The sequence below is a fragment of the Panicum hallii genome, chromosome 9, assembly GCF_002211085.1.
Source record: "Panicum hallii strain FIL2 chromosome 9, PHallii_v3.1, whole genome shotgun sequence".
Lineage (NCBI taxonomy): Eukaryota > Viridiplantae > Streptophyta > Magnoliopsida > Poales > Poaceae > Panicum > Panicum hallii.
In genome coordinates, this window is record NC_038050.1 from 3,925,813 (window position 1) to 3,952,701 (window position 26,889).

General features: G+C 44.2%; 5 protein-coding genes across 7 annotated transcripts; 1 reads left to right on the forward strand and 4 right to left on the reverse strand.

The window, feature by feature from the left end:
- Nucleotides 1–431: 431 nt before the first annotated feature.
- LOC112874708 (uncharacterized protein At1g01500-like) lies at nucleotides 432–14,103 on the reverse strand. 2 transcript variants are annotated; one of them, XM_025938191.1, is made up of 3 exons: nucleotides 3,827–4,224; nucleotides 2,477–3,263; nucleotides 432–1,141 (listed from the first exon to the last, which is right to left on the reverse strand). In XM_025938191.1, the coding sequence occupies exons 2-3, from the start codon at nucleotides 3,149–3,151 to the stop codon at nucleotides 905–907; spliced, it is 912 nt and encodes a 303-aa protein (XP_025793976.1). In that variant the 5' UTR covers nucleotides 3,152–3,263; nucleotides 3,827–4,224; the 3' UTR covers nucleotides 432–904. The 2 variants fall into 2 exon arrangements, with proteins under 2 accessions (XP_025793976.1, XP_025793977.1); XM_025938192.1 differs by lacking the exon at nucleotides 3,827–4,224 and adding an exon at nucleotides 14,028–14,103 and having other exon boundaries at nucleotides 440–1,141.
- LOC112874709 (protein AE7-like 1) lies at nucleotides 5,450–8,965 on the reverse strand. 2 transcript variants are annotated; one of them, XM_025938193.1, is made up of 5 exons: nucleotides 8,766–8,965; nucleotides 8,528–8,633; nucleotides 7,117–7,216; nucleotides 6,390–6,447; nucleotides 5,450–5,850 (listed from the first exon to the last, which is right to left on the reverse strand). In XM_025938193.1, exons 1-5 carry the CDS (start codon nucleotides 8,866–8,868, stop codon nucleotides 5,741–5,743), a joined length of 477 nt encoding a protein of 158 aa, XP_025793978.1. In that variant the 5' UTR covers nucleotides 8,869–8,965; the 3' UTR covers nucleotides 5,450–5,740. The 2 variants fall into 2 exon arrangements, with proteins under 2 accessions (XP_025793978.1, XP_025793979.1); XM_025938194.1 differs by having other exon boundaries at nucleotides 6,402–6,447; nucleotides 8,766–8,952.
- Nucleotides 9,181–11,794, forward strand: LOC112874707 (pentatricopeptide repeat-containing protein At2g22070). The gene is made up of 2 exons (XM_025938190.1): nucleotides 9,181–11,582; nucleotides 11,781–11,794. Coding segments are annotated over exons 1-2 (2,400 nt in total). The 5' UTR covers nucleotides 9,181–9,183; the 3' UTR covers nucleotides 11,782–11,794.
- On the reverse strand, nucleotides 12,105–14,159 carry LOC112874710 (dolichol-phosphate mannose synthase subunit 3). The gene is made up of 4 exons (XM_025938196.1): nucleotides 14,028–14,159; nucleotides 12,899–13,019; nucleotides 12,702–12,809; nucleotides 12,105–12,470 (listed from the first exon to the last, which is right to left on the reverse strand). Exons 2-4 carry the CDS (start codon nucleotides 12,998–13,000, stop codon nucleotides 12,411–12,413), a joined length of 270 nt encoding a protein of 89 aa, XP_025793981.1. The 5' UTR covers nucleotides 13,001–13,019; nucleotides 14,028–14,159; the 3' UTR covers nucleotides 12,105–12,410.
- A 3,212-nt stretch (nucleotides 14,160–17,371) lies between these two features.
- LOC112876845 lies at nucleotides 17,372–26,772 on the reverse strand. The gene is made up of 16 exons (XM_025941023.1): nucleotides 25,735–26,772; nucleotides 25,473–25,622; nucleotides 24,146–24,416; nucleotides 23,967–24,059; nucleotides 23,598–23,772; nucleotides 23,251–23,496; nucleotides 22,961–23,155; nucleotides 22,506–22,701; nucleotides 20,814–21,899; nucleotides 19,799–19,914; nucleotides 19,421–19,596; nucleotides 18,553–18,743; nucleotides 18,369–18,455; nucleotides 18,116–18,273; nucleotides 17,809–18,019; nucleotides 17,372–17,718 (listed from the first exon to the last, which is right to left on the reverse strand). The coding sequence occupies exons 1-16, from the start codon at nucleotides 26,608–26,610 to the stop codon at nucleotides 17,569–17,571; spliced, it is 4,377 nt and encodes a 1,458-aa protein (XP_025796808.1). The 5' UTR covers nucleotides 26,611–26,772; the 3' UTR covers nucleotides 17,372–17,568.
- Nucleotides 26,773–26,889: the final 117 nt, after the last annotated feature.

Consider the following 26,889-nt stretch of genomic DNA (forward strand, 5'->3'; position numbering starts at 1 on the left):
CTAGAAAGCTAATCAATGGGCCATAAATAAAGATGATGTGATTTACAAGCATTCTCAGTACTGCAAGAAGCTTGGAAAGATGCTTACGTCTTGTGGTACAAAGATCTTTTTTTTTTAGTTTGAGCTCGCTAATACAGCATGATAAGGAGCAGTTATATAACAGGGGCCTACAGGGAACACTTACCTCCAAATTTGTGCACGGCTCTGGATGGCCATTGGTGCAAATCATAGTTGCGAAACAACAAAAGAATGTGAGATTCACTCCAGGTATTCAAACAGGACGCACCATTATAACTACCAACTTGCATATTAAAAGTTGAGAAAAGAAAATCAGCACAAGATATGTTCTGATGTAAACCTAAAAGGTGAGCTCAGATCACACACTTCAGGTGCACCCACAAGGCCACAAGAGATGGACGGTGCAGAATCTGGAAAAAGCTGCAAAAAAAACCTGACTCAAATAACTTGTCACCTAATCGAGTTCTATTTACAAGATGACACATGACTCTCAACAAATTTTTTGGTGCAACATCACCTTCACACCACACAGCAATTGTCGGTCGCTTAAGTTCCTTCATCCACACATTTAATTCAAGACCCCAGAATGCAGAGACAACCATTGGATGTTCACAATAACAGTAAGTGACTTCACTCTTATTTTGACTGGACTCATATTTACATCGAAGGGGCAAAAATGATTGGCATTGCAAGCAAGAAAGCATCAGATACCCAGAGAGGCTGCAGAAAGGGAAGAACAAAAGACCACACTCATCTATATCTATAGCATGGACAGGAAAAGTGGACAGTTAGCTTCCTACAAGACCAAGGTAGATACAAATCTACACTCATGGGGATCATTTGACGGATCAGGGCAATCGCCGCCTGAAGGGGATCATTTGACGGATCAGGGCAGTCGCCGCCTGAAGTTCCTACTGGTGCTTTGGTATGTACGGACCAGCAGGCCGACACCCAATCCGATACCCACACAAACGCCAAGGCCAATTCCAACTCCGACACGGACACCGGCATTAAACCATGAAAGCTCACCGTCCTCACCCTCTATAAAGTCCTGCCTTGAGTACAAACTGTTATAGTCAACATCCACATTCGTCTCTGATTTGGAATCCTGGAATTCTGATACCTGAAGCAAGTAACAGGAAAGATAAGTATGCTATCATATGTCAGTGACATAAACCATAAATGCCTCGTGCTTTACATAGGATATATTAGGTTAAAGCGGCTTAAAGAATGCGTCCCATGAACTGGCCCACAACTATGTGTAAATTAATGTGCTGAACATTGAATATCCATGAATACAGTGAATATCTTCTCAATGCTGTGAAGAACAGCTAATAATATGCATTGACATTACTATCCTCATTGTTATATCCATATTCACTGGAGAATTTCCATTAAGCGAATCATCTTATCTAAAAATAGCAGTAAAGCTGGTCATTCTACTAATGAGGCAACTTCTTAGCAAAGCTAATGATCTCTCTTCGCACCTTCTATCCTTTTGCATTTACTGGTAATCTTATTTGGCAGAGTTGCAGTAGATAAAATTATATAGCTGCAAATTTGCAAATGAGATTCCTTCGTTAAAGATCAAAACAGAATTGTCAAAAATTGACCACTGGGTGTTCTCATGGAAGATAGGACACCATCTCTTATGGTACAGTACAAATCGGCTACCTAAGCTCCCAGTTCCAATGAACATACGAGCACGGCAGACATCAGCTTCTACAGTCCATTTATCAGATGGGTACACCAGCAATCAGATGTACAGAATCCGCCCAAACAAAAATTGATCCAAGGACCTACCTATCAAATGTGTGCAGTTTGCACTTCAACAAAAGGTCGCATTGCAAGATAGATATTCAGCTGATGTAATGGCTGTTACAAGGTATGTTATTATCTCCAAGTCATCCTCATAAGAGTTACCATGCAGCAAGGCAGAAACAACACTCAGATTTTCATATCTTTTTTTATTAAAAATAAACAGTTCTAGGAGGTAGGAGCAAATGCACAATACAACCAATCAACCATGATACTGGTATCAGGTAAACTTTCTTTCCTACTCTATAAATGAGAATAAGTTTGCAATAGTTTTATGGAAGCTATGTATAAACTGGGTTGGTGGGCCGTGGACATCAACACGAGTAATGAAATAATATGGCGATGTGCCATTAGACTTAAATAATAGCAACACATATATACATAGGAAAAAAGTTAGCTGAGCATATTTGCAGAAATAATCCTTTTGTCACATGTAGGTTGAGCATGGTCAAATCGATTAAATCAAGAAGTTAACAGTAAAGGAGTTACATTCCATAGTTGTTACTTATAGTGAGTAATTTAGAACTCCCAAGTGAGTGCCAAGCACAAGAGTTTGTATGCTTCAGGCTAAAGGTGCACATATGGGATCGTAGTTGGATAAAAGCATTTGAGAATGGCCACTGATACAGATGGTAAGTACCTTCAAAGAGTCTTCAGCTGACTCTTCTTTCTGTTGTTCAGTTGCCTCATTCTCAGGGATGGAATCAAGCTTTAGTTTCATTTCAGACTTCCTTCGTGATATAAGCTGGATCGTCTTTGTTAGTATGATAGGTGTGCCAGAGAAAGTGCCAGCAACATAAACCTCAATGGCTGGCTGTACATATTCCAAGCCTGTGGACAGTTTTCCCTTCAAGAAGCCATTACATGATGTTGATGATTGACACTTCATATTCCATTTCTTGCCACTGTTCTTTGTCTCCCCAACTACTCCATTGGCATTGCATAAGTCTAGATCTCCTGTGAGCAAGAGATCATTCTTATCAAGCACCTGGAACCTCACACTCCCTGTCATCCGTATATTATCTGTGCTCACAAATGTAGCTTCCTCAGTCTTCTTGTCAACCCTGTCTCTTCTGAGTGACGAGGATATGAACTCCGTGTGCATGCTGCTCCGCTGGCCATTCACCTCAATAACTGTATCTGGTGACAAAGGGATGTGGTTGAGCGTGAGATGCTCTGGTGCAGATTCATCCACCACACAGTTGCTCACCCTAATATAGAACACCTTCAAGTCAAGCCAAGGTGAAGACCTTGGCGCATAAAGCGGGTGCATAATAATCTTCCGTGCCGCCTCAAAAGCCACCCCGTCACCCATCTTTCTGTATCTTACCCAGACAAATCCTTATCGCATTGCCACGGACATCAATATGTAGATTACACTACCAGAAACTCTAACTGCAGCCTCAAGAACAGTTCAATTCCACTACCTGCAAAAGCAACACGACAAACATTTAGAACAAGAGATTTTAACAAAGTAATCTTTTGTTAAATTGAAGCAACCCAAACATAAACCATGCTAACTTGGCCACACATTTACCAACCAGCTATCCAAGATGCTAGACTTGTATGGAAAGCGGGACCAATTGACCACAAATACATCTACTGATTTCATACACTTAACAGACGGAACTCTAATTGCAATCTAGAAGTAAATAGAACAGAAGAATAACCAAATGATCAGAATCCCAATTGAATCCCTCAAAGGGGCTAAGTTGACGTGGGGCTGAGCCTCAAAAGAAATTTAGAGAACAAAACGGATTAAACACTCCACCATGCAGCAAATGAATCGCCAAATCAAAGAACTGAATGGCAGGGGCGGACCCAGCATAGGACATGGGTGTACACATGTGCACCCGATAATTTTTGCAAACGAAATCGAAGTTAGTAGGTAATATATTGTAACCGGATCAGATCCGATTACAAATAGTTTTGTCAGGGTTTGGGGTGCTCCGTATCGCGCATCAGAAGGAAAGAGAAGGGGCGGGCATACCTGGTGGATGCTCGTCGCCGGCAAAGGCCTGGGCGAAGACGTGAGGAATGGCGCCGCCGCTCGCCCAGTCGTTGCCGCCAGGGAAGGAAGACCAAGGGAGGAGAGAGTCAGAGATATTTTGAATCGATCCACTAGGTCTGGATGTATCATTCCAAGTCCGGATCGATCGGCGCACCCAGGGCCAGCGGCAGCGCGCAGGAGGCGGCGGGCCACGACACAAGAGGGAATTCGAGCCCACGAGTTCGGGTCGCGGGAGGCTTGGGCATGCGTGCGACGGCGCGGCCAGGGGGAAAGCTTCGTTGGGAGATGGCGGAAGCCGGGGATGCGGGGCACGCGGAAGAGGGGAGGAACAAGGTCGGGGGACGGCAATGGATGATGGGGATAGTATTTTTTTAGAAAAAAAAGTCTAATTATGTTTGCAAGGGGATAGATTTAATCAAAAATAACTTTTTTCGACCACTTAATTTCCGTCAGAAAGGTAGCTCCCTTCTGGCTCCGTTTATATCGTGGCTTGAGGCCATTTATTATTGGAGTAGTAGCATTTTGTAAGATAATTAAACTCCTGTAACTTTAATTTTGGACTAAGAAACTGTACATGAATAGTTTTCTAATCCGCATAAAAAATTCAGAAGAACTCCAGATTGACGGTTTCGCATCCGCGCCAACATCCATTGCCGGCAACGTGGAGTGGGGATGTGGCTACTATCAGTTCACGCTTCAATTCATCATCCCAATCTCAAAATATCTCTCTCGCTATCGGTCCTACAATTTGATTAATCTGCCACACAAATTTTCTTGTGTTTTTTTTTCTCTTCCAAAGCTCCCATTCACAAGGTTGCCCGTTTGGATTCATCTGCCAGGTCACCAGGGATAGAGTGGTAGGAAATGCTTTGTCTTGATAAATGTTAACAGATTTTTCTACATTTCTTGGTCATTGATGAGCCGCTGTGAAGAAGTTCTCGCTCCTTTTCAAAAAGAACGAAATTTTCGCTTAGTTTTGTTCAAAACTTATCTAATATATCTCTGGTAGGTTATGATTTATGAACAAACATCAGAAAATTATCTCCTTTTGCCACTTCGGCGACATGGTGGATTGATTCCAGTCATTTGTGTGGTTCGTTAAAATGCTTTGTGACATCAAATTTGATTGCACGCCCAGTTGCACTCTCTTTGATCAGATTTCTCACAGAATAAAGATGCCACTATGTAGCAGCATCTGTTAGGAAAAAAGGCATATAAGATGGCTATTCTGATCCTCAATTATTTGCTGTAATTAACACGAGTATTTGATGCAAAGTTTCCATCTGAAAAGGGAGGGAGGACCAGCAAGTCATCTCATTGTTCCACGGAGCAAGTTCCAGATAGATGACTTCCAGCAGATGACTCAGGACACATATTATATTGGAACAGAGGTGTGCATAGCCAATTGCGGACATCAGAATACTTTTTTTCTTACCGACTATGGACCCTGGAGACTACATAGAGCACCACACGGTTCCTCTTCCTGTCAGTTCTCTCAAAGCAGAAGCAGGTAGCAAATGATAGAGCAGGTGACCAAAAGCAATACTGTATAACAAAAACATAATTAACCTCTGGTATAATGGGCAGTAATACAGGAATCCGAACCGAACATAACAAGAACATAATTGACTTATGGTACAGATAGTCAACAAAGATCAGGATTTTACAACATACAACCCTTGCTTTCGAATGCAAATGTCACATAAGCAGGCACACATGAATTCTAGTCATATTCTGGGATGCCTACATTTTAAACAGCAAAATGGATGGCTCAGCCAGTTAATTATATGTTGCCAGGTACAACATAATGTGAACATACAGGGCAAACTACAGCATGCATGATTATTACTGTACAGCAGGCAGGTTGTGACTTGAGAAGCAGCATGGAACAAGTTAATGTGAGTATGGATCATTGGAGCATAAGCATTCATCGACCAACTGGCGTAGGTTGGGGTTCTCCAAGGCTGCTGCAACTCTCTCCTTGTCGTTCAGTTGCTTGTTTACTGCCATTTCATTGACAATCACATGTTAAATATTAAAATGACACAGTTGCAATTGCATTATATGCTGTTGGTATTCTGCTGATAGAATAGGTGCATGGTAAGGTTGGCCTACTACGGTAGGATGTCATATTCTTGTGCAGATAACAAAGAAAAATATGCAAACATATGTTATAATTTTACACTGATCAGTCTAGTACTTTGATAACCTAGTACTTAAACAAAGATAGATGAAGCAAAACAAAAAGGTCTACTATTAACATTTTAGTCTGGTCAAAATGGCATCTCTGCTGATAGGCTGCAACATATCATCTCTTACCAACCTTTAATGTGCCCTTGTTATTCTTTCAAATATGCTTACCAAATAATGCTTAGTTTGGCATTCGAGAACAGGAACTAAGATCGGCTATCACATTATGATACATAAAAACAAATTTATGGCGAAAAGATATTATATGAAAGTATGTGGACCCACGGACAGTGGCTGAGCCACATAATATTTTATTCTTAGATATTAGCCTGTGTATCAGTTAGAAACTTGCCAGTGCACAAACCTGATTCTTCATTAGCAAGAGACCCTGGGGCAACTTTGATGTCAATCTGTAAATTAGTTCAAATGTAAAGGATCACTAAGTGGGGATTGCCATATTCTGTAATGACCAATGCTCAGAGAATGTAATAAAATAAAGAACAACTGGCAGCTCAGTTGCAGCATAGCTACCTTCATATATTAACAATGTACTCTCTTTTTTTTGAGGAAATGGCTCGTTAAATATATGAAACAAAATAGGTCCACGAAAATATTTCATGAAGTTATACCGATGTAGCCAATCGTAATCCTATGTCAGGCCAAAATAAATATTCATTGCTGCTAACTACGCCATTGCTCTAAAATTTTGAGGCTCAAAAGGACAGATTTAGGGTGCATTGGTAGGTCTATGAAACTATTTCATGAATGTTATATTGCAGCCTGGCTTGGTTCTCTTGCTCTGGTCCACACCATATGTTTAACTTGTTCCATGCTCTGGTCACGGAATTTCAAATATGCATATGTTTCAAGTTATTGATGAACAATATTAACTACCAAATGATAGATCAAATCCTGCCAGTCTGACTGTGTATTTCATAATACAGAATGATAGAGGCAAACTGAATTAATCAGCTCACATAAGCATAGTTCTAAAATGGCATAGGGCATACCCTGAATTACAAAGCAACTCAAATGGTCATCTTAATAAGAATTCCAGAAACAGGGAAACATACAAGCACCTTAAAATGTGGAGGGAAGTTCTGCATCAACTTGAGTCGGAGGCACAGACCAATTACTGTGGCCATACTGCAGTGCTGCACAGTTGGAGTGAAGGTTATCCTGCAGCAAATCACAAGATTTAAGGAATTGCCAAAAATAAGTGAAAGCTAGATATGAGTTCTCAATATTTCTACAGTCGAGCAATGCGCCCAAATAAGACAATGCAACCTCAGTATCTCACACCCTGAGAGCATGTACAATGAATGGACGTGACAAGCGTGTTGGGGATCGCCTAAGAGGAGATCACCTTCGAATGTTGAAATGCGGTTGTGCAGCTAGTACGACAGGGGTAAGGAACCGAAGGTTTCATAATAGTTAGTCAATGCGCGACAAATCGGGTCCTGACCTTAAATCAAGCGAAGAGGTAATCTCCAGATAAGAGTTTCCCTTCTGGTTTGCAGGGCAGACGAGATGACGATGAAGATCGAGGTCCAAGTTAAGGAGGTTTAAGGACCAGGGGGCACGACTTTTACCTTCGATCAAGCCGAGGGATGAGTCAAGATGCGGGGTTCGATCCATGTAACGTTCAGAAGGGTGGTCTTCCAAAGATGACAGGCCGAAGGTCAAAGGAGGAGAAGCATGATCCGTGTGAACCAAGACGAAGAAGCAAATTAGGATACGTCCACCTTTGTGACCATTTTGTAAAGCATATTCCAAGAATGTAACAAGTGATCAGGGGCAGAAGGGTCAAGAGAAATGGTCCTTCCTCTTCCTATAAATAGGGATCCAAGGATCCACCCATACTGTTCAGGGGGGCTGATTCTGAAAACGGAATTGATATTATTCGGATCATTCAATTGTGGGTATTTTGTGTCGCAACTACTACTGTCCAGTTTCGAGTCCTCTCTAAACAAACACAGAGGACAGCAAGATCAGGGAAACTGATAAGTGCATGCACATAACCGTGGGAGTGCAAAAATGCTAAAAGAACAGATAAAATAGCTCAGGACTACACAACTTATCACAGATCCACTACCAAGCATAAGCAATTCCCACATAACCTACACCCGATGGTAAATGTCAAACAAGGAGAACGGAGGAAACATACATCTAGGCGCCTATAGTCTTAATATATCTTGTCAATAAGCAATTCCAGATCCAGCAAGCCAGGTTGTGCAAGTGTTGCGCAATCCAACCACAAACCCACAAGGATTCTGAGAATTCAGAGAAATCTAAGAGGCACGCCGATATAGGACATGGACATCACGAAGATATCTTAGTCGCCGCACAGGATCACAGACATTAAGCACGATCCCGAACCCCTTTCGCGATACCCTAGTCACGATTTCAGAGCTCATTCCGCATCAACATTTTTTTAGGACAGTACAATGGCAACAATGGAGTGTCAGGATATAAAGTCAGCATACGTACTGGATGCGGCCGAGTTTCTCATCGACGGAGATGGACTCCTGCGAGAGCACGCTGAGCTGCTCCAGCGAGTACGGGTGCTCCGGGTCCCTGATGTCCCGCACCGTATCTGGCGCACCGCACCACGAAAGCACACGCATCCATCAGGTCCAGCTATCCCGCGAAGTAAACTAGCAAAGCAAGGCTGAAGAAAAGAAACCGAGCGAGGTGGACTCGCGAGGCGAGGGCTGTGGTACCGTACCGAAGACGTCGAGCGGGTCGAGCGCGTCCGCCGCGTGCGGGTGCGCGGCGCGCTCCGGCCGCTCGTGCACCACCGGGTTCGCGTTGATCATGCCCACCGTCATCTTCCTCCTCCCCTTGGATGCGGCGGTGCGGATTGATTTGGGAGCAGAATGGGAGAGGGAAGTCGAGAAGAGAAGATGAGGACGAATATTTTTTTTTCTTTGTCGGGTCTTAATCATTGCCTCATTGGTGTGCACACTTCCCCCTAGTTGCGGGAAAACACTCACTCAAGTGGGCCATCCCGTCTATATTTTGGCCCATAGAATTCCACGAAATAAGTCAGCCCGTATAGATCATGGACGCCCACGGGCTTTACCCCTAAAAACGGTAAGGCTCATGGTCGTCGGCTCGGATCCACACGGAAGCTCCTTCAGAACATGCAAAATGCCGCCTTGGCAGCCGGGGCCGCGGTGGCGCGGCCGGCGGCCATGGCAGCGGCCAGCGACCACTATGCGCGGCTCCTGCAGCTCTGCCAGACCGCGGTGAACCCTTCCGCAGGCCGGGCCATCCACGCGCACGCCGTCAAGGCGGGCCTCCTCGTCAGCGCCTACCTCTGCAACAACCTCCTCTCGTACTACGCCGGCGCCAGCGTGAGTGGTGGATCCTTCCGCGACGCACGGAACCTGTTCAACGAGATCCCGCCCGTGCGGCGGAACGTGTTCACCTGGAACACGCTTCTGTCGATGTACGCCAAGTCCGGCCGCCTCGCTGACGCCCGCGCCATGTTTGACGGAATGCCTGAGCGGGACGCGGTGTCCTGGACCGTCATGATCGTCGGGCTCAACCGCGCCGGCCGCTTCTGGGAGGCCGTGAAGACGTTTGTGGACATGGTTGGCGAGGGGCTGGCGCCGACACAGTTCACGCTCACCAATGTGCTCTCATCGTGTGCCGCAACGGAGGCCAGCGGGATTGGGAGGAAGGTCCACTCCTTTGTCGTCAAGCTCGGTCTGAGTAGCTGCGTGCCCGTGGCCAACTCGGTGCTCAACATGTACGGCAAGTTTGGGGATGCTGAGACAGCAACGGCTGTGTTTGAGAGGATGCCGGTGCGTAGTGTATCGAGCTGGAATGCCATGGTGTCACTGTACGCCCGCCAGGGTAGGATGGACTTTGCTGTGTCCATGTTCCATAACATGGAAGAACGAAGCATTGTCTCTTGGAACGCTGTCATAGCAGGGTACAACCAGAATGGGCTTGATGACATGGCATTGAAGTTCTTCTCACGAATGCTGAGTGATTCTTTCATGGAGCCAGATGCATTCACAGTAACCAGTGTCTTATCAGCTTGTGCTAACCTGCGCATGTTGAAGATGGGAAAACAAATGCACTCTTATATCTTGAGAAAAAGAATGCCATACAGCGGTCAGATCATAAATGCTCTCATCTCAACTTATGCGAAGTCCGGAAGTGTTGAGACTGCGAGGAGAATCATGGATCAGGCAGTGATTTCCGATCTGAATGTTATTTCCTTCACTGCTCTCCTGGAAGGCTATGTCAAGCTTGGGGACATGAAGCAGGCAAGGGAAATCTTCGACGTTATGAACAATCGAGATGTCGTTGCCTGGACCGCAATGATTGTTGGCTACCAGCAGAATGGTCAAAATGATGAGGCCGTGAAGCTCTTCAGATCAATGATCAAAAGTGGCCCAGAACCTAACAGCTATACGCTTGCTGCTATTCTTAGTGCCTGTGCAAGCCTGGCATGCCTTGATTATGGAAAGCAGATCCATGGCAAGGCTATCAGATCATTACAGGAGCAATCTGTTTCTGTCAGCAATGCCATTATCACAATGTATGCGAGGTCAGGCAGTGTGCCATTGGCGAGAAGGGTGTTTGATCGGATTTGCTGGCGCAAGGAGACAGTCACATGGACATCGATGATCGTGGCATTGGCACAACATGGTTTTGGAGAAGAAGCTGTTGGCCTTTTTGAAGAAATGCTTTGCGTTGGTGTGAAACCAGACCGCATAACTTACATTGGCGTGTTTTCAGCTTGCACACATGCTGGTTTTGTGGACAAAGGGAAGAGGTACTATGATCAGATGCAGAATGAGCATGGCATTGTACCAGAAATGAGCCACTACGCGTGCATGGTAGACCTCCTTGCCCGTGCTGGCCTGCTCACAGAAGCTCAGGAATTCATTCAACGGATGCCTGTCATGCCAGATGCAATAGTCTGGGGTTCACTCCTTTCAGCTTGCAGAGTGCGAAAGAATGCAGATTTAGCAGAACTCGCCGCGGAGAAGCTGTTGTTAATTGATCCTGATAATAGTGGCGCCTACTCTGCTCTTGCCAATGTCTATTCTGCCTGTGGGAGGTGGAATGATGCGGCAAGGATCTGGAAGCTGAGGAAGGACAAGGCAGTGAAGAAGGAGACTGGTTTCAGCTGGACTCATGTGCACAACAAGGTTCACGTCTTTGGAGCAGACGATGTACTGCATCCACAGAGGGATGCAATCTACAAGAAGGCCGCTGAAATGTGGGAGGAGATCAAGAAGGCAGGATTTGTCCCTGACCTGAACTCTGTTCTGCACGATGTCGATGACGAGCTGAAGGAGGAGTTGCTGAGCCGCCACAGCGAGAAGCTTGCGATTGCATTCGGTCTCATCAACACCCCAGAGAAGACGACCCTGCGGATCATGAAGAACCTACGAGTGTGCAATGACTGCCACGCAGCGATCAAGTTCATCTCCAAGGTTGTGGACAGGGAGATTATAGTGAGAGATGCGACGAGGTTTCATCATTTCAGAGATGGGTTCTGCTCGTGTAAAGATTATTGGTAGGAAACCTTTGTCGCAGCTTGCAAGTTGAATGAGAAAGAAATGTTCCTTTTTTTTTGGTTCATATGCTATGGCAGTGTGCAAGAAACTCTGCAGTCAATGATCGATATTTGTAACATGTAAGCTATTTAGTTTAGATGACTAATTTAGTTTGTAATCTGTCATGCTAACCCTGAGTGGCATCCTTTCATTTTCAGAAAGCGTGGAGGCATAGAATATGGATTTTCATGGGTACCTTGGATCATTCATTCATTGTTTTGTAAACGAAGTAACAATGTTATTGTTAATGTAAATACTGATCATCTTTCCCCTCAATTTCAGCTTATTCATAACTCAATGGCTAAAGTTGGAGGAAATGTATATTGCTATCGTTCATGTTAACATCCTTTCCACGAAGGATCAGTCATTTCTGTGGCATTATGCCGATGATGTTTCCTTGGATTTATTGGCTTTCAGAGAATCGCGGTCGTATCAACAGAAAGATACTATGGCAGTTCTGCACAAAATTTCAAAAAAACGAGTCATCAAAAGGGCCTGCAAGAGCAAGCAACATCATAAGGTGATACCACACGACGTAATTGATACAATACAAGATTGAGGCAGGAAGCAAATATCCCTAAAACAGCAATGCACTTGTTGAAACTTAAAAACACCACGCCAATCTTTGACAAAGTGTAACATGTCAACTCACTAAAACTGTGTTAGTAATAGTTCAGAACATAGTGAAATGATATTTTCTAGCTACAGTATCCAAAAAGAAGTCTATTCCAAGGAACAGAATGGTGATCCTTCAAAATGGTCATGAATGTTGATTGCTGAAATTGGCCTCACTCGGAGCCCACATCAACACCCTTCTTTGCTAAGAATTCCTTTGCCTCCACAATATCCTGTATAGTAAGTCGAAGCTCAAACATGTCAGAATAAACCTAGCATATGGTCTTACGGCCACCAAAAAAAAGAAAAGGAATATCATTCGGCATGTACTTCTTTGCCATTGTCAGTATGAAAACTCATGCAACATAATGCAATAACAGCTCAACAAGTTTCCAAGGTTCCTCAGTTTAGTCATGGATAGACTCAGAAATTTAGCCCCAGCTCCAGGTACTAAAGTAGCTAACCTGTTGCAGTAGTATAGCTTCTTGAGGGCAAGTTGGGAAGAACATAAGTCCAAATCCAACCATAAAAAGGCCGTAGCATCCAAGAGCCACTACCAAGTAGATTGGAAGCTGAAACAACAACCGAATTCATAAACAAACTACGAATCACCTTCGCTATATTTTTAAGAAATTTACAGGTGCAAATCAATGACACTGACCAGCCAAGTATAACTTCGAGGAACAGTTGAGGTTTCAAGGAGTGCAACCCAGATGGCTGAGATTGCTACCAGTATAGCAACAATCTTGAATATGTGCTTCATTTGAGAATGAGATGCTTTCCTGTCATAAAAGAAAACAGAATAAGGACACCGTGGATCAGTTTTCCTAACACACGCATTTTGACCCATATTCATGCTGGCACGGCCGTACGGTTGTGTGGTTTAGTCGTACATGGTACTCTATATGGATTTAAGCTGGGCAAAATGTGAAGACATTTGAGAACTATTCACACTAGCCATAAAGAAGCTTAAATGTTGGCACCTAGAGCATTACAGTTGCAATCCAGCAGGCTAGGGAATATGTATGAAGAAGGCTCAAATAGATCTAGAATAGTTCGAGTGGTGATCCTATGCGTCTTTTGGTGGAACAGCACCTAAGCATGTGGACTGTTATGGGAGCCTTCATAATTTCAGCAACAGATCTAGCTCACTCAGCAGCATCAACTGAAGATGTGATTTGGCACATGCTTGCCAGTACTCGATTCAGCTTCATGGGATGACAAATTGGTTCAGGAAGCACTTGCGTAATAGTGCGCCCTGAGAAATTTTCCTTTTTTTCCTAGTGATTGAGAGTAATCAAAGCTAAGCAGAGATAAATCCACCAGATGTGGTTGTATTAACATACTTTGGACTCTGGGTCTTTCTTTTGCAAATTGTAATGACAAGTGGCGAATTTTGGACCTGGACAGCACACAGGGATATTTCCTTTGACATGAATGCACGCGCTTGTGGTCTAACAAACAGTATAATTGTATGACCCAGTATTTTTTTTTTGTTATGTTATAACGTTCTAGTTTATGCTGTAGAATATCCTATAAAATGATCAGAAGGCAGTACAAGCTCACCATTTCAAAACGTTGAGCATGGCAATGGATCAAAGGCAAAAAATTGAAGCATGGTGTGAAAATCGATCTATAGCGCAATCAATCAGGATCGGACCCAGCATAGGAAATCGAAGTTAGTAGGTAATATATTGTAACTGGATCAGATCCGAATACAAATAGTTTTGTTTTAGGGTTAGGGGTGCTCCGTCTCGCACAGCAGAAGGAAAGAGAAGGGGCGGGCATACCTGGTGGATGCTCGTCGCCGGCAAAGGGCTGGGCGAAGACGTGACGAATGGCGCTGCCGCTCGCCCAGTCGGCGCCGCCAGGGAAGGAAGACCAAGCAAGGGAGGAGAGTCAGAGAGAAGGGAAAGGGAGAAGATGAGCCTGAGGCCGAGCCTGAGGGGGAGGGGCTGTCAACGAGCCGAGATCGAGTGAGCCTGCCGCCTCAAGCTGGAGGAGTTCGATAGCATATCCCGAGCCGAGCTCGATCTGAGCCTGAGATCCTGCCGAGCCTACAGCCCGATAAGCTCGTCATTCGTCAAGGTTCAAAATAGACTCGAATAGGCTCCAGTATTGCAGATCTTCTCTAAATACGAATTCTAAGCTCAAACCGAGCGATTCCACTGGGCCACGTGGCTTCGTTTCCTCGTCCGTCAGATCTCGATCCAGCCGTCGACCAGGCACGATCGCTAGCGTTTCTCGAACCTTCATCCCAAACTTGACGAAACGCCATCGCTGCCGCCCTCTCCACCTACTCCGGCTAGCGGACATCGCGGACACCGGGCTCGAGGAGAGCTTGCGCTCCACCTGCTGAGCCTCCCCTCACCAAGAAGGCCAAGCACGAACGGGCCGCCGCAGCATGATCCTCGCCGCTACACCTATCCCCCGCTCCAAATCTTCACTATACACGGCGCCGTCGCTCTTTCCGCCGGGGCCGTGCTCCTCACCTATGCCGCCTCCCTTCCGAGAGAGCAAAAGTAGATGGCGAGGCGCAGAGCGAGAAGTATCAGTATATGCAGCAGCGCTGGCGTCCTCCGCACTGGCTATTGAACGCGGATGCAGGGCAACCGAGCTTTACAGGGTAGGCGGGCACCAGGAGGTCGATGCGGGAATTGTTCGCCGTCTGGCTAGCTAGCCTTCCTCTCGCCGTTCTTCCCGTTACTCCACCGCATGTCTTGTCCTCGTCCAGCTCCTGGAACAACCTGCTCTCCTCTATGGCATGTGCATTGCGCATCTTGTCACAGGAAGAGCAGCGCCAACGGTGACTCCGCAGTGTGCAGTCGTATCTGTTGTGCCTACAATGTGCTCGACCAAATGCCACTTCCATGGCAAATTTTCTTGTGGTATGTCGCTCACATCTGGACACCCTCTCTCAGCAAACACAGAGATAATATTCATATATCTGCAATTTTTATTTGACTTTCACAGTGCTCACGGCCAACTGCCTAGCACGATATTTTGGTATTTAGGGTGTATCCATAATTTAGACCTTAGGTCATTGCTCTCACAGTGGAAGCTATTTTGGAGTTTTATATATTTATCTCTAAAACTCAGCATCTTATCATGCTACGTACCTCTTACATAGAGCACCTCTGTTTTGTCAAACAAAATTATGGTATATATCAATCTCAGAGGTTTGATTTACATAACTGCACACATTTAAAAATTAGTTTTAACTACAGTTTCCCACGATGCAAATTATATCACTTTATCAAGGACCAAACCATCTCGAAATATTTGAACAGTGAAATGCTTTTTTGCTAGGATTACTAGCAGGGGTAAAAAAAACTCATAGTGTAGATCTTTGCAAATAGATATAATAACATAGATTATGAACGTTGAATAATATTTTGTACCTATTATACTGTATTTGCTTTTATTTACATTTTTTCATAAGCGAATGAGCAGATACACTGAAGCAGTATGCTAAAGACATACAAGAAATTGAAGTGAAAAAGATTCATGCTGAGGATAAACACAAGCAAACTGATATATGCATTGTGCAAGACTAAATAGAAAACACATCGATCTGTTTGCCCTGATGTTGCCTTACTTCTGTGTGCCTTTCTACTAATCATCTTCTCCACCTTAGTGATATTTGGATGGACAGTGTGAGTGGGATTAGGATGTCATATAGATGAGATAAAATGCAGGCGAACCTATGAAAGGTGTGCTGAAGAGAGCTAATGATATCTTAACATTTTCTGAGTTGCATGGAATTGAGCAATCCAGGCATCTATGGGTATTATAATTTTAGCTAATCCCGTCCCCTCTTGAAGCATGATCGAGCAGAAGTGAAACTAAGCTCCCTCAGTACTATTTCAATAGTGAAACTGTCATTTCCTTGCAGGAGGCAGTCTGTGCAGCACCCTGACAATGTTCCTTTAAGCTTTCCCCTCGTGTATATGCTGCTTCTTTCGTCATGATCATTTTGCTCTAATTTATGACAATTTGCCATTGCAAATTTTATGTCCCATCCTATGATGTCCGTGATGACAGAAACGAGGTACAACAAGCCCACTTACCATCCTGCTTATGTAATGTGCATTTTCAGGTGTTGCCAGCAGGGATAGTGTCAAATGTACTATGAAGAAGCCACTTGCATGAATACAGAAGCTACTAAAGATAATTTGAAATATATTAACCAAGAGCTTCACACTAATATTTTTTAAGATACAGTTCTGCCAGCAAGTCTTCACAGTTAATTACTTTTTTTTGTTTGTATACTGCTATACGATAAATAAAGTGATGCATGGAAATTTGTTACATTTGATCCAAAAGGTATTTTGCGTCACTTGATTATAGCCAATGACAGCTTATGGTTACACCAGAATTTTGCACTAATCTTATATTATTGTAGTGGTTCAACATCTTTCATTCTTTGTGCAAATAGTAAACAAAGTACAAAAACTGATCATATGTCAAACATGAAGTCTATTAAAAGACGCAATTCAGTACAAGAAACAGAACACGAACAATTACATGCTAAAAATATGAGGTACATCATGTGGAAGAGACGTTAGTGGTCCGTTTCACAGCCCATGGCGTGGCTCGGCTTTCTAGTATGTCACGACAGAGCGGCTCGACAACACACGGAGGTTATTTAGAAGGAGGAGACGCATACGTAGGAGGAGGCAGATTTAATTTTGACGAATGAAAAGAGAAAATAAAAATAGAAGCACATCTACATCTGGCTATTTAGTTTTATCGTTCTATGCTTCTCTTAGTTTATACGGCACACCAACTCGCTAGCTGGTGACTAGTGAGTGATGATGGACTCAACCTCCAGCAATATTGTTTCAATATTATTTACAGTGCATGATATTCATTCCAATGCCGTCCTGCTCGTGCGTTTTCTAACCCATAGTTGATTCCAAAGGCCCTGGATATGCCAACTTCGGAAGTAGTTCCTATGCAGCACTGTGCTGCATAGAAGGACTCTCCCTCACTAACATGCATGCAGGCTCCACTGCAATCGGACCCACGCATCAGCACGCAAGTCCCCCTGCAGTACCGTAGAGGAGAGACATCCGTCAACAACTTCGGTGTTCGCTGGTTTTCAAAAATCTTAAATTCGCACCATCATCGCTACATCAGGAAAAAGACGCATGTGCCAATAAAATCAATCAAAAACGTATCTTTGAAAACTAATTCACGCAACAAACAGAAATACACGACTTTGGAAGCTCAACACTCCAAAATTCTTGCTTCCGAAATTCTAGCGTCTACAAAGAAATAACATAAGTCAGTCTTCGGAAGTAGCAGGCCCATGTCTTCTCAAGAAGATCAACCTTTGAGCGCAGCAGTTCCGTGGCGCCTTTCCTTCTTGAAACGAGATTGATCCGGATCGAACCCACCTTCCTCTGCACCATAGACTGCCCATGAGGGCGTCACAGCCATGTAATCTTGGCTCTTAAAAGGTTCTCCAGATATCACCTGTATTGGCGAATGAATGTCAATTCAAGAGCTGGGATTATCTCCTAAGCTGTACGCCTGTACCACAAAGTAGTTGTTCAGGAAACTCACCAGTTCATGGAATCGGTCATAATCTATCCAGGTATGCCATTTGCCGTTGATCTTGAACTTATCTACCTTTGCAAGTAGGACACAGCATGAATGAGCATGCTCACATGCTACTTCGTAGACACCACCGCTTTTTGATGCCAAAACCTCGGAGAATTCCTTTACATCAGAGTGCCAGGGTACATTCTCCATTGTCAACTTTGAAGTTGCAGACCTGTAAGCATTATCATAACAAATGTAACATGACAATCAGCAACCGAAAACGCCAAGTCATAATCAGTGAGCAAAAATAAATAAAAATGACACCTACGAGCCACAGTATGTCACACCCTTGATTTCGATGAAATCAGGTTGGCCAAGGTTTAGCAATTTTGCATATGCATCTATCTCTTCTGCATTCCAGCCCTTAACCAGCGTCAGTCGGTAAACTGTCCGTTGATCTTTCTCATGCAGAGACTTGAGTGAATCCTAGTGAGATGCCAAAGCAGGACACAAAGAAATACAGTTAGTATTTGTAGACCATACATTGATGATGTGTATCTGGAAATTTTCTACTTCTATACCAGGAAACGCTCCCAAAAGTCTGAAAACAGTGGCCTGTCAACAGCTTTCAAGCTTTCTTTTGTAGCTGCATCCACACTGACATACAGCTGCGAACATATTGATACTGTCAGTATTCTTTAGAAGTTACATTGAGTATTCAAATACAAAGATCTGGAACTTAGTGCAATGTATTGAGAATATGACCTGAGTGATTGGTTTCAACATCTTAATCTTTTCAGGAAATTGAGCATTTGTAACCAGAAACGTAGATATGTGCCTGCGGTGCAGCTCATCAACCAGAGCATTTATCTCAGGGTACATTATTGGTTCACCAACCAGAGATAATGCACAATGCCTAGGTGATAGACCCTCTTCTAGTTTTTCCGGCTTTACTCCTGAAAGTGCAAGAACAGTATTCTTATCCAATAAAGACTGCAGAAAAAATTATGATAACCTGAAACATTCTAGAACTGAATAACATTAATGTCAGGCATAGGTTGCTTGACATAAAGCTTACAGTCATGCTAAAATTATTAACAGAGGCTGCACATTTCATGGTCCCTATAATCCATTAGGGAACGGGGGTTTTAGGAAGTAAATCCTTAGGATTTTCTTTTGACACAAAATCCTTAGGATTATTTAGTATAAATGTGAACTACCTGAGAATTCCTAGAACACTTCCCCTCTTCCAAACAAGATAATGGTGAGTGTTTTTACAAGGATACACGCATATGGATGTAAGCTTTCTTCAAGTTATTTCTAGTTCAAACAAGAAACATTTGCAGGCATTGGGAATAACCGTGTGGTCCAATCTGCCTGAAGTTGATGATTTAGCAAAACCATTAACAAACTAATGACCTTAGCTAACCAACTTGATTTGCCTAATCAATCAGCTAACTTAACAATTAAGAAAACAAACAGATAGACTAATGATGATAGATGGTATATCTCTAAACCATGGACGCCAGGCTATGGCACTAATGCACGTCCATACTCTGCCCTGGAGTTTTTTGTTTGAGCGGTATGATATGCCCACTGATGTAGTTCTATGGGTGAGCGTAAGCGTACACACCTGGTACACCTTTCATTTGCTTAACCATCTTAGTGTGTTGATCAATTGCGGCATTTACAATGTCAAGTGGGTCATCCATCTTCCATTTCCAACTTTTTCCAACAGGATTTGTGTGATGTCTCCAACAAAATACACATTTATTTGCACAAGCCAAACTTGGAGTTGCCTCCATGCATCTGCCAAATGATCATATAAACAAGAAGCAAATTATCAAGGCTGTCAATACATTTTCCCAATATAAAATTAATTATGGTTTTTGCGATCCAGTGCATAAGCAGTAAATATTGATGAATTAAGATTTAAAATAAAACTACTTGCAAAGCCAGGCTATCTAATTTACAAGCACTCAAATTACTGTTGCATAAGCAAAAGGTTCACCTGTGACTCTCTATGCCATAAAATGAATGCTTATAACACCCTCCACGGCCTCGGAGCTGTGACTTAGTCCATCTACAAATCTTCACTCCACTATGAGAACCAAGAATTTTGTAACCCTGCAACGCACACAAAATTTGGATTGGTATACTATAAATATAGGCCCCAACTACATGCAGCATGGAAATACATAAACCTGACACGCCAACTAAAGATAATAATTATAAAATACTCTCTCCGTTTGGAATTAGTTGTCATTCTTTGTTCCCAGTCAAACATTTCTATCTTTGACCATCAATTCCTAGAAAACCATAATAGTTTAACAACATATGAAATTATGAATAATATATTTTGAAAGCATTTCTCATGGTGAATCTAAAAGCATGAATCTTATTATGTTAAACTATACGAATTTTAGAAATTGGTAGTTAAAGACAGAAATGTTTGATTTAGGATAAACCTAGAATGATAACTAATATGAAACAGAGGGAGTATCAAACATTCATCAAAGTATGCCACCCAAATCATGCAAGAACACAATACTGCAACAGCAAAAGCAGCAGCAACCTTAGGGTTCACCAACATGAGTCTGGGCATCCCTATGAATTGTCCTGAAGTCTTAATCAGAAGCATCTCAATGATATTTAGTTGCTTTCCTGTTTCTCAAATCCCTTATAATAAGAGGATTAATTATTCCACAGAATACATTCACTATATTAGCATTTGCAAGATAGTTAAATGAAATTATACAAGGAAACTACTTCCAGGACATGGTTGTAATTAATAATATTCATCAATCCTCAAACTTCCAAAAAAATAAAATTGCTCTGGTCTCTTATTTATATGATCAATGCCAGGCACATAACTACGTGCCCATCACACATGATAAAATCGTGTCATTTTCCCTTTCAATGAACGCTGGAGATTATCCAGTGCCCTAAGCCCCTAATAGCTCCAAATACAAATGTGCAATAAGGATAGTAGTCTGTGTATATTAGAATGTATAAGAAATACTCACCTGTTTCTCTAAGCTCGTCCTGATGATTGGTGTGACCATCTCCTTCACACCATTCTGCCCTCCATTAGTCAAACCACCCTCCACCTTCCCGTTCTGCATCCTGGTCGGCGCCTTCCCAGCAATGTCTTCCATGTCAATCTCCCCAGACACTGCCTCCTCTTCGTCGTCGACATCGGACTCCTCCCCTTCCAATTCCAACTCATCAAGCCCGTCGCTCTCTCCCTCAACCCCCTCGTTCAACTCCTCCCCCTTCACGACCCTCAGCACTGTCCCACTCCACTCCTCGAACACCGCCTCGAGGTCCCCACCATCCACATCGCCCTCCCCGAGGGGGACCACCTCAACGGCGCCGAGCGCACGCAGCCACCGCGAGAAGCTCCTCGCGGCAGCGTTGAAGGTCTCTCCATAGGCCCGGGACCCGACCCCAAATACGGCGAAGCGAAGACCGGACAGCAGGAGCGCCCCCGCGCGGAAATCAGCGGCGGACTCCTCGAGCCAGCGAGCGAGGAAGGCCGCGGAGGGTGGCGGCGCGCCACCGTCGTGGGTGGGGACGAGGAGGAGGAGGAGCGGGACAGAGGGGAGGTCGTCGGGGTCGAAGGAGGTGGCATCGGTGGCGTTTACGGGGACTCCGACGTCGGCGGTCAGTCGGGCGGAGAGGCGCGCGGCGAGGGTCTTGGAGGTCCCGGTGGCGGAGGCGTAGAGGAGGGTCGGGATGGTGGTACGGGCGGGGCCGGTGGCGGTGGCGGTGGCGGGGGAAGGTTTGCGGCGGAGGCGGATAGATTTGTAGAAGAAGAAGAGGGAGGAGGAGGAGAGGAGGAAAAGAAGGGCGAGGTGGGAGGTGGCGGAGGCGGTGGTCGCCGTCGGGGAGGGAGGCATCGCGGCGGCGGTGCTTGTGGGGGGTGCCGGTTCGGCCCTTGGGTTTTGGGGGTTTTGGAAACTCGCCTTTGGGCCGTGGTAGGCGGGCCCAATGTATGTGATTAGTGACATCTTCATCCAAGAAAAATGCAGAAACGTGAATTTGTGCAGATTCAGAATTGGATGCTTGATCGTAGGTGGAATTCTTGCGCAAAGGCTGCAGTAGCTACACTGATAACATATTAACCTTTGAACAAGGAGTCAATCTGAGTATCTGACAGCTGAATATGAGAATATCACCATGCATCTAGCTGATCATATTATGAGCAAGGAGTTTATGGAAAATTGCTGGTCTCTGCTGCACAAATGCAAGACCAGAACAGCTCAACATGAGAGAAATACACATTACAAAACTTTGCTGCTTGCCCGCATTTACACTGCAAATGTTCAAGTGTATGAATCTTTACAAATTGTTGGAACTTACAACAACACCAAGCAGTTGATTCAGTGATACAATCTTTACATATTGTTACATTTTGAAACAACACGAAGCTTGTATCTTGTACAATAGTGTCTATATAATCAAGAATACTTTTCTCCGAACATGATGTTGCTTCAGAGGAACTAATCAATGTAGCGCCAACCATAACCAACCATCGTTTTGGGCTTAAACTTGCCGGCAGATAGTTGTCGACGATTAGCATATTGTGGTGTGCAACGAATGAACAAATTTTTTGTACATCTATTCCAGATTCACAGTTGATGATATCGGACATCCAGGGAATCAACAGCAGTATCACTCAAAAATTGGTAGGCTGGAATTCAAAGGTTAGCTTATGGCCGCCATGTTGTTTTCTTTACAGACATGATACCCTCCTTGTCCTTTCTGAATGTCATGACAATTTCCCAGTGTAGTGACTTCAAAATGGTCTCCAATGGGTCAAGGATCTCAAGTTTATCCCTGATAATGGCCCAACCTCCAGGCCTCAAAATTCGATCCATCTCAACAACGATTGCGACAGGTTGCCTACATCTACACAATACAAGAGTTGCACTTAGTTACACTATAATAGGGCTTTTCTGGTAATATAAATAAAGCATATGTGCAGACATGTCTTAGATATAGAGTTGGGACCTTAAGAATTCATTACAACTACATGTGTTCCAAGAACTGGATGAGATAAAAGACAAATAAGAAAAATACCAGAACAAGATAACTAAATCCCTATTTTGAATCCGAAAACCATAATAAATTGTATGAAATCAAAGCAAGGCTACTTTTCATGGCATACCTGATCTTCAAGCGTGAGAATAAATGGTCAGCATGTAAAAGATCATATGACCTTGGATACGTGCTAAATGGCTCACACCAATCGTGATAGACACCAATCAGGCCACGCTCATAGATCATGGGCAGGGTGTCTGCAGCATGCACAGGAACGACATTCATGACCCAAACCTTTTTAGATGCCAATGCAGCTGCAAATCTGCAAGAAAATAATCATCAGATGTTTCAATACTTGTATTAAGTACAGTGCATATTGTTGAGAGCAATTTGAGGATTAGAATAGGAGATTAATACCCTCCATATACAGCCTTCATATCCATTACATTTCTGATATTTGACCAGTCAATGCCCAATCCATCCAGATATGATTTCTCAACAACAGCCTTCCAGTGGTTATGATCAGCAGCCACTCTTGTTTGCAAGTCCCCAAGCCACTCAGGGTAACTCTCAAGCCTCTTGGGCCACTCCTCTGGCCAGTCACTACCTCTTTCTTCAATTCCAACAGGTGCTTTGTGCAGGCAATGTTTGATGTGAGTATACCTAAAAAAGGGAAAAGTGAACTTATTAGTGTATGGAAAAACATCCGAACCCATTGGCTAATAGCATATTGATGTAGCCCAAGTATCCATGATCCAAGTTACCATGCATTAGCTTTGTTCTGCTCTTCCTTACAAAATGGAGGGTCTTTTTTTGCTCTCAGATCATATTCCTCATTTGTGGCTGGTCGCTGAAATATCTTTACTCCAACCTCACTGACATCATCACTACTGTAAGATATTGCATTCCAACAAAGTGCAGTCATTGAAGCTGATATTCCTGAAACAGGAAAAGGTAATGGGGAAATGTCAATTGGCAGAAAGAAATATGTTGACAGGAAGAAATATGAACCAGATTCAAGATAGAAAAAAAACACAGGTAGTCACACTATAGAGTACAATCTACAATGGCATTGATATTTGTGTTATTCTATCTCTTTTCTATATATATTACATAGTTGTACCATTACATACCTTCTTCGCTCTCCAGGTCAGCACTTTTGCTTGATATAATGAAGTATCCTCCTGGGCGGAGAATTCTATTTATCTCTAGGAGGAGTTTTCCACCTAAATCATGGAATACAATGTTCAACATGCAAGTAGATAGTCAAATTATGATCGGAAGAAAGGAATGAAGCAAAAGACATATGTACCATTAGAATGCCATGCTATGTTGCATTCACCACAGTGTATGGCATCAAATGCTCCACTAGGGAAGGGTAATCTTCGTGATCCCAAACTGCCAACTGTTGCAGGGATTCCACGTTCAAGGGCAACTTGAGCAAGGTCTGTTTGATCATTTGTAAGGCCTAAAGATAGTGTTATCACATCTTTCTCAAGTAGAGCAATACCAAAGCCAGCACTTTTGCATCCAATGTCCAATATTATACGAATATTTTTTCCCCAGTCAATGTCAGGAGCCATCTGAATGACAAAAGAAAGTCACGTGCAGATTGAGCAAAGCATTAGAATACAACATGCGTAAATGCCTAGAAGATTCGTTATGAAACGCAGGTGGAATTAAAAATACAAATAATATTCAATATAAAATTTTGACCAATGTCCACTAAGTTCATTATAGGTTCACATAGGAGAACTGAACCATTGTGATTCATAACATTTTCGCTATGCCACTAAATGCAATATCATTCTATTATCGTAAAAGATGGACTCAAGATGATGCAACCACCTAGCAATCACCATATCGGAATCAGGACACATTAATCGAGGAAAACTATAAGCCAAGAAGTAAGCTAAATTCATTACAAAACGCCTAGAAGACTCAGTATAAAACTAAAAGCCAGGTGGAATTCAAAATACAAATAATATTCAATATAAAAATTTTGGCTAATGTCCATTAAGTTCATTATAAGTTCGCATAGGAGAACTGAACCTTAGGGATACATAACATTTTCACTAGACGCTGAACGCAGTATCATGCTTACATCGTAAAAAGCAGTGTTTCAAAGGTGTCGCCTAGGCGTCCAGGCGGACCCAGCTTGCCTTGGGGAACAGTTACACCTTGTCGCCTAGGCGATAAGGCGTACACAGCTCGCCTTGGGTCACCTGTCGCCTTTGAAACACTGGAAAAAAGTGGCCTCAAGATGATGCAGACGCCTAGAAATTACCATATAGGATACATTAATTGAGAAAAGCTATAAGCCATGAAGTAAGCATGATTTTCTGAGCTAGATCCCCCAATGGCGAGGCCATCATCACAAGTCACACCTAGCCTTTAACCGCATTCCAAGTGGCATGGGCAATCCTAGACGAGCGCCAACTTTGTACAGTTGTGTAACTATTTTCCAAACATTGTTTGTGTATTTTCATTTCTAATCCCATCCCTTCACTAAAGATAAGCCAACTTAATAAACTTAATTTACAATGCAAGCTATCAAATAGTGTGCAGAAACTATTCAAGTGCTTTTTCTGCATACAACAAGCTTGTATCTGATCCAAATGTGAAGGTCCAACAATTACCTCATCAATTGATTCCACATAATGTCTTGCTCCACCTTTGAACTCCCATTCGTCTGGTGGGAACATCAAGTAGTCACCACTGTGGTTCAGCCAGTTGTGGCCCTTAACATAATTTGACAATCTAGGATGTGCAACATTCCCATACCAAACCTTCAGGCATCAAAATTCACCACAAGAACAACCTCAGCAATAAATCAATCAAAGTTACTCATGTCTGATTATGATCAACTCCTTTGCTTGAAACGTGAATTATGGTCCTCACCTTGTCCTTCCTCTCCGGCCATGGTGCAGGATGTTTATAATCCTTTGGCAGCGACACCAGGCACATCACAGGCGACCTTGGGCAGCTGCGTTCATGGTGCCTCTGGCTCCCATCCCCGTCGAAATCCACGCAAGGGATATAGTGGTAGCCACTCTTGGCACCGCAATGCTTCCAGTGGTAATGTGCACTAGAGCTGAACAAAGGTGGAAGCTTTCTCTTCTTACTCGGAGCCTTCTTCTTCGCCACCTCAAAATCCTCGTCGCCGTCACCCTCACCGTGCTCCTCTTCCAATTCCAGCTGCGGCGGCTTCTCCTCCTCCCCCTCTGCAGGCGCCTTCCCCGAGTTGCCCCCGCTTTCCTCGGGCATAGGCAGCTCTGCCTCCTGCTCCGGCTCCATCTCCATGTCTGGCTCCTGCCCCTGTTCCTGCTCCGGCTCCGGCTCCTTCTCATTAGGCTCTGGGTCGGTTATTGGAGAAGGCTCGGAGTGATCGGCCTTTGCAGCGGCGGCATCCGGCGAGGCGGTGGCATTGGCGCGATGGGGGTGGGCATGAGATCCGGACGGAGCAGGATGGAGCTTCTTGTGGCTGTGCGGGACGGGGCGAGGCTTCCGGTGAGCATGCCCGCCGTCGGCGGTGGTGCTGGTACGATTGTGGGAGGCGGTTGGTGGAGCGGCAACTTCGGCGGCGAAGGAGGATCGCTCAGTGGAGATCTGCTGGGAGGAGGAGGTCGGGGAGACGGAGGTCCAGATGATGGCGAAGGAGAGGCCGAGCGCGACGGCGATGCCGACCTTGGCGCCGAAGCCCAGCGGGGGGCGGCGGCGCCAGCAGCCCAGGAGCGCGGAGGAGGGGCGGCCGGGCGGGCCGCGGGCCACCGTCATGCGGCGGCGGGCGGTGGGGCGGTGAGTTGGTGGGGGCGAGGCTGTCGGTGCGAGTGGTTGGCGTGGACCCTTGGAGGCGGAGCCGAGGAGGGCTGGAGGCTGGGAGAAGCCAAGAGAAGAAGCAGAGTGGCAGCGGCAGCAGTTGGGACAGGACTAGCCAACTGGGGGAGTAGGGAGCAGTCGAGCAGCAGTTATTCTTTGCTGTTAGTATGTTACTGTAGCCTGTTATTACTGTGATTGTCTTCCACTCAAAAATTGGCACCTGAAGCAGAACCTTAT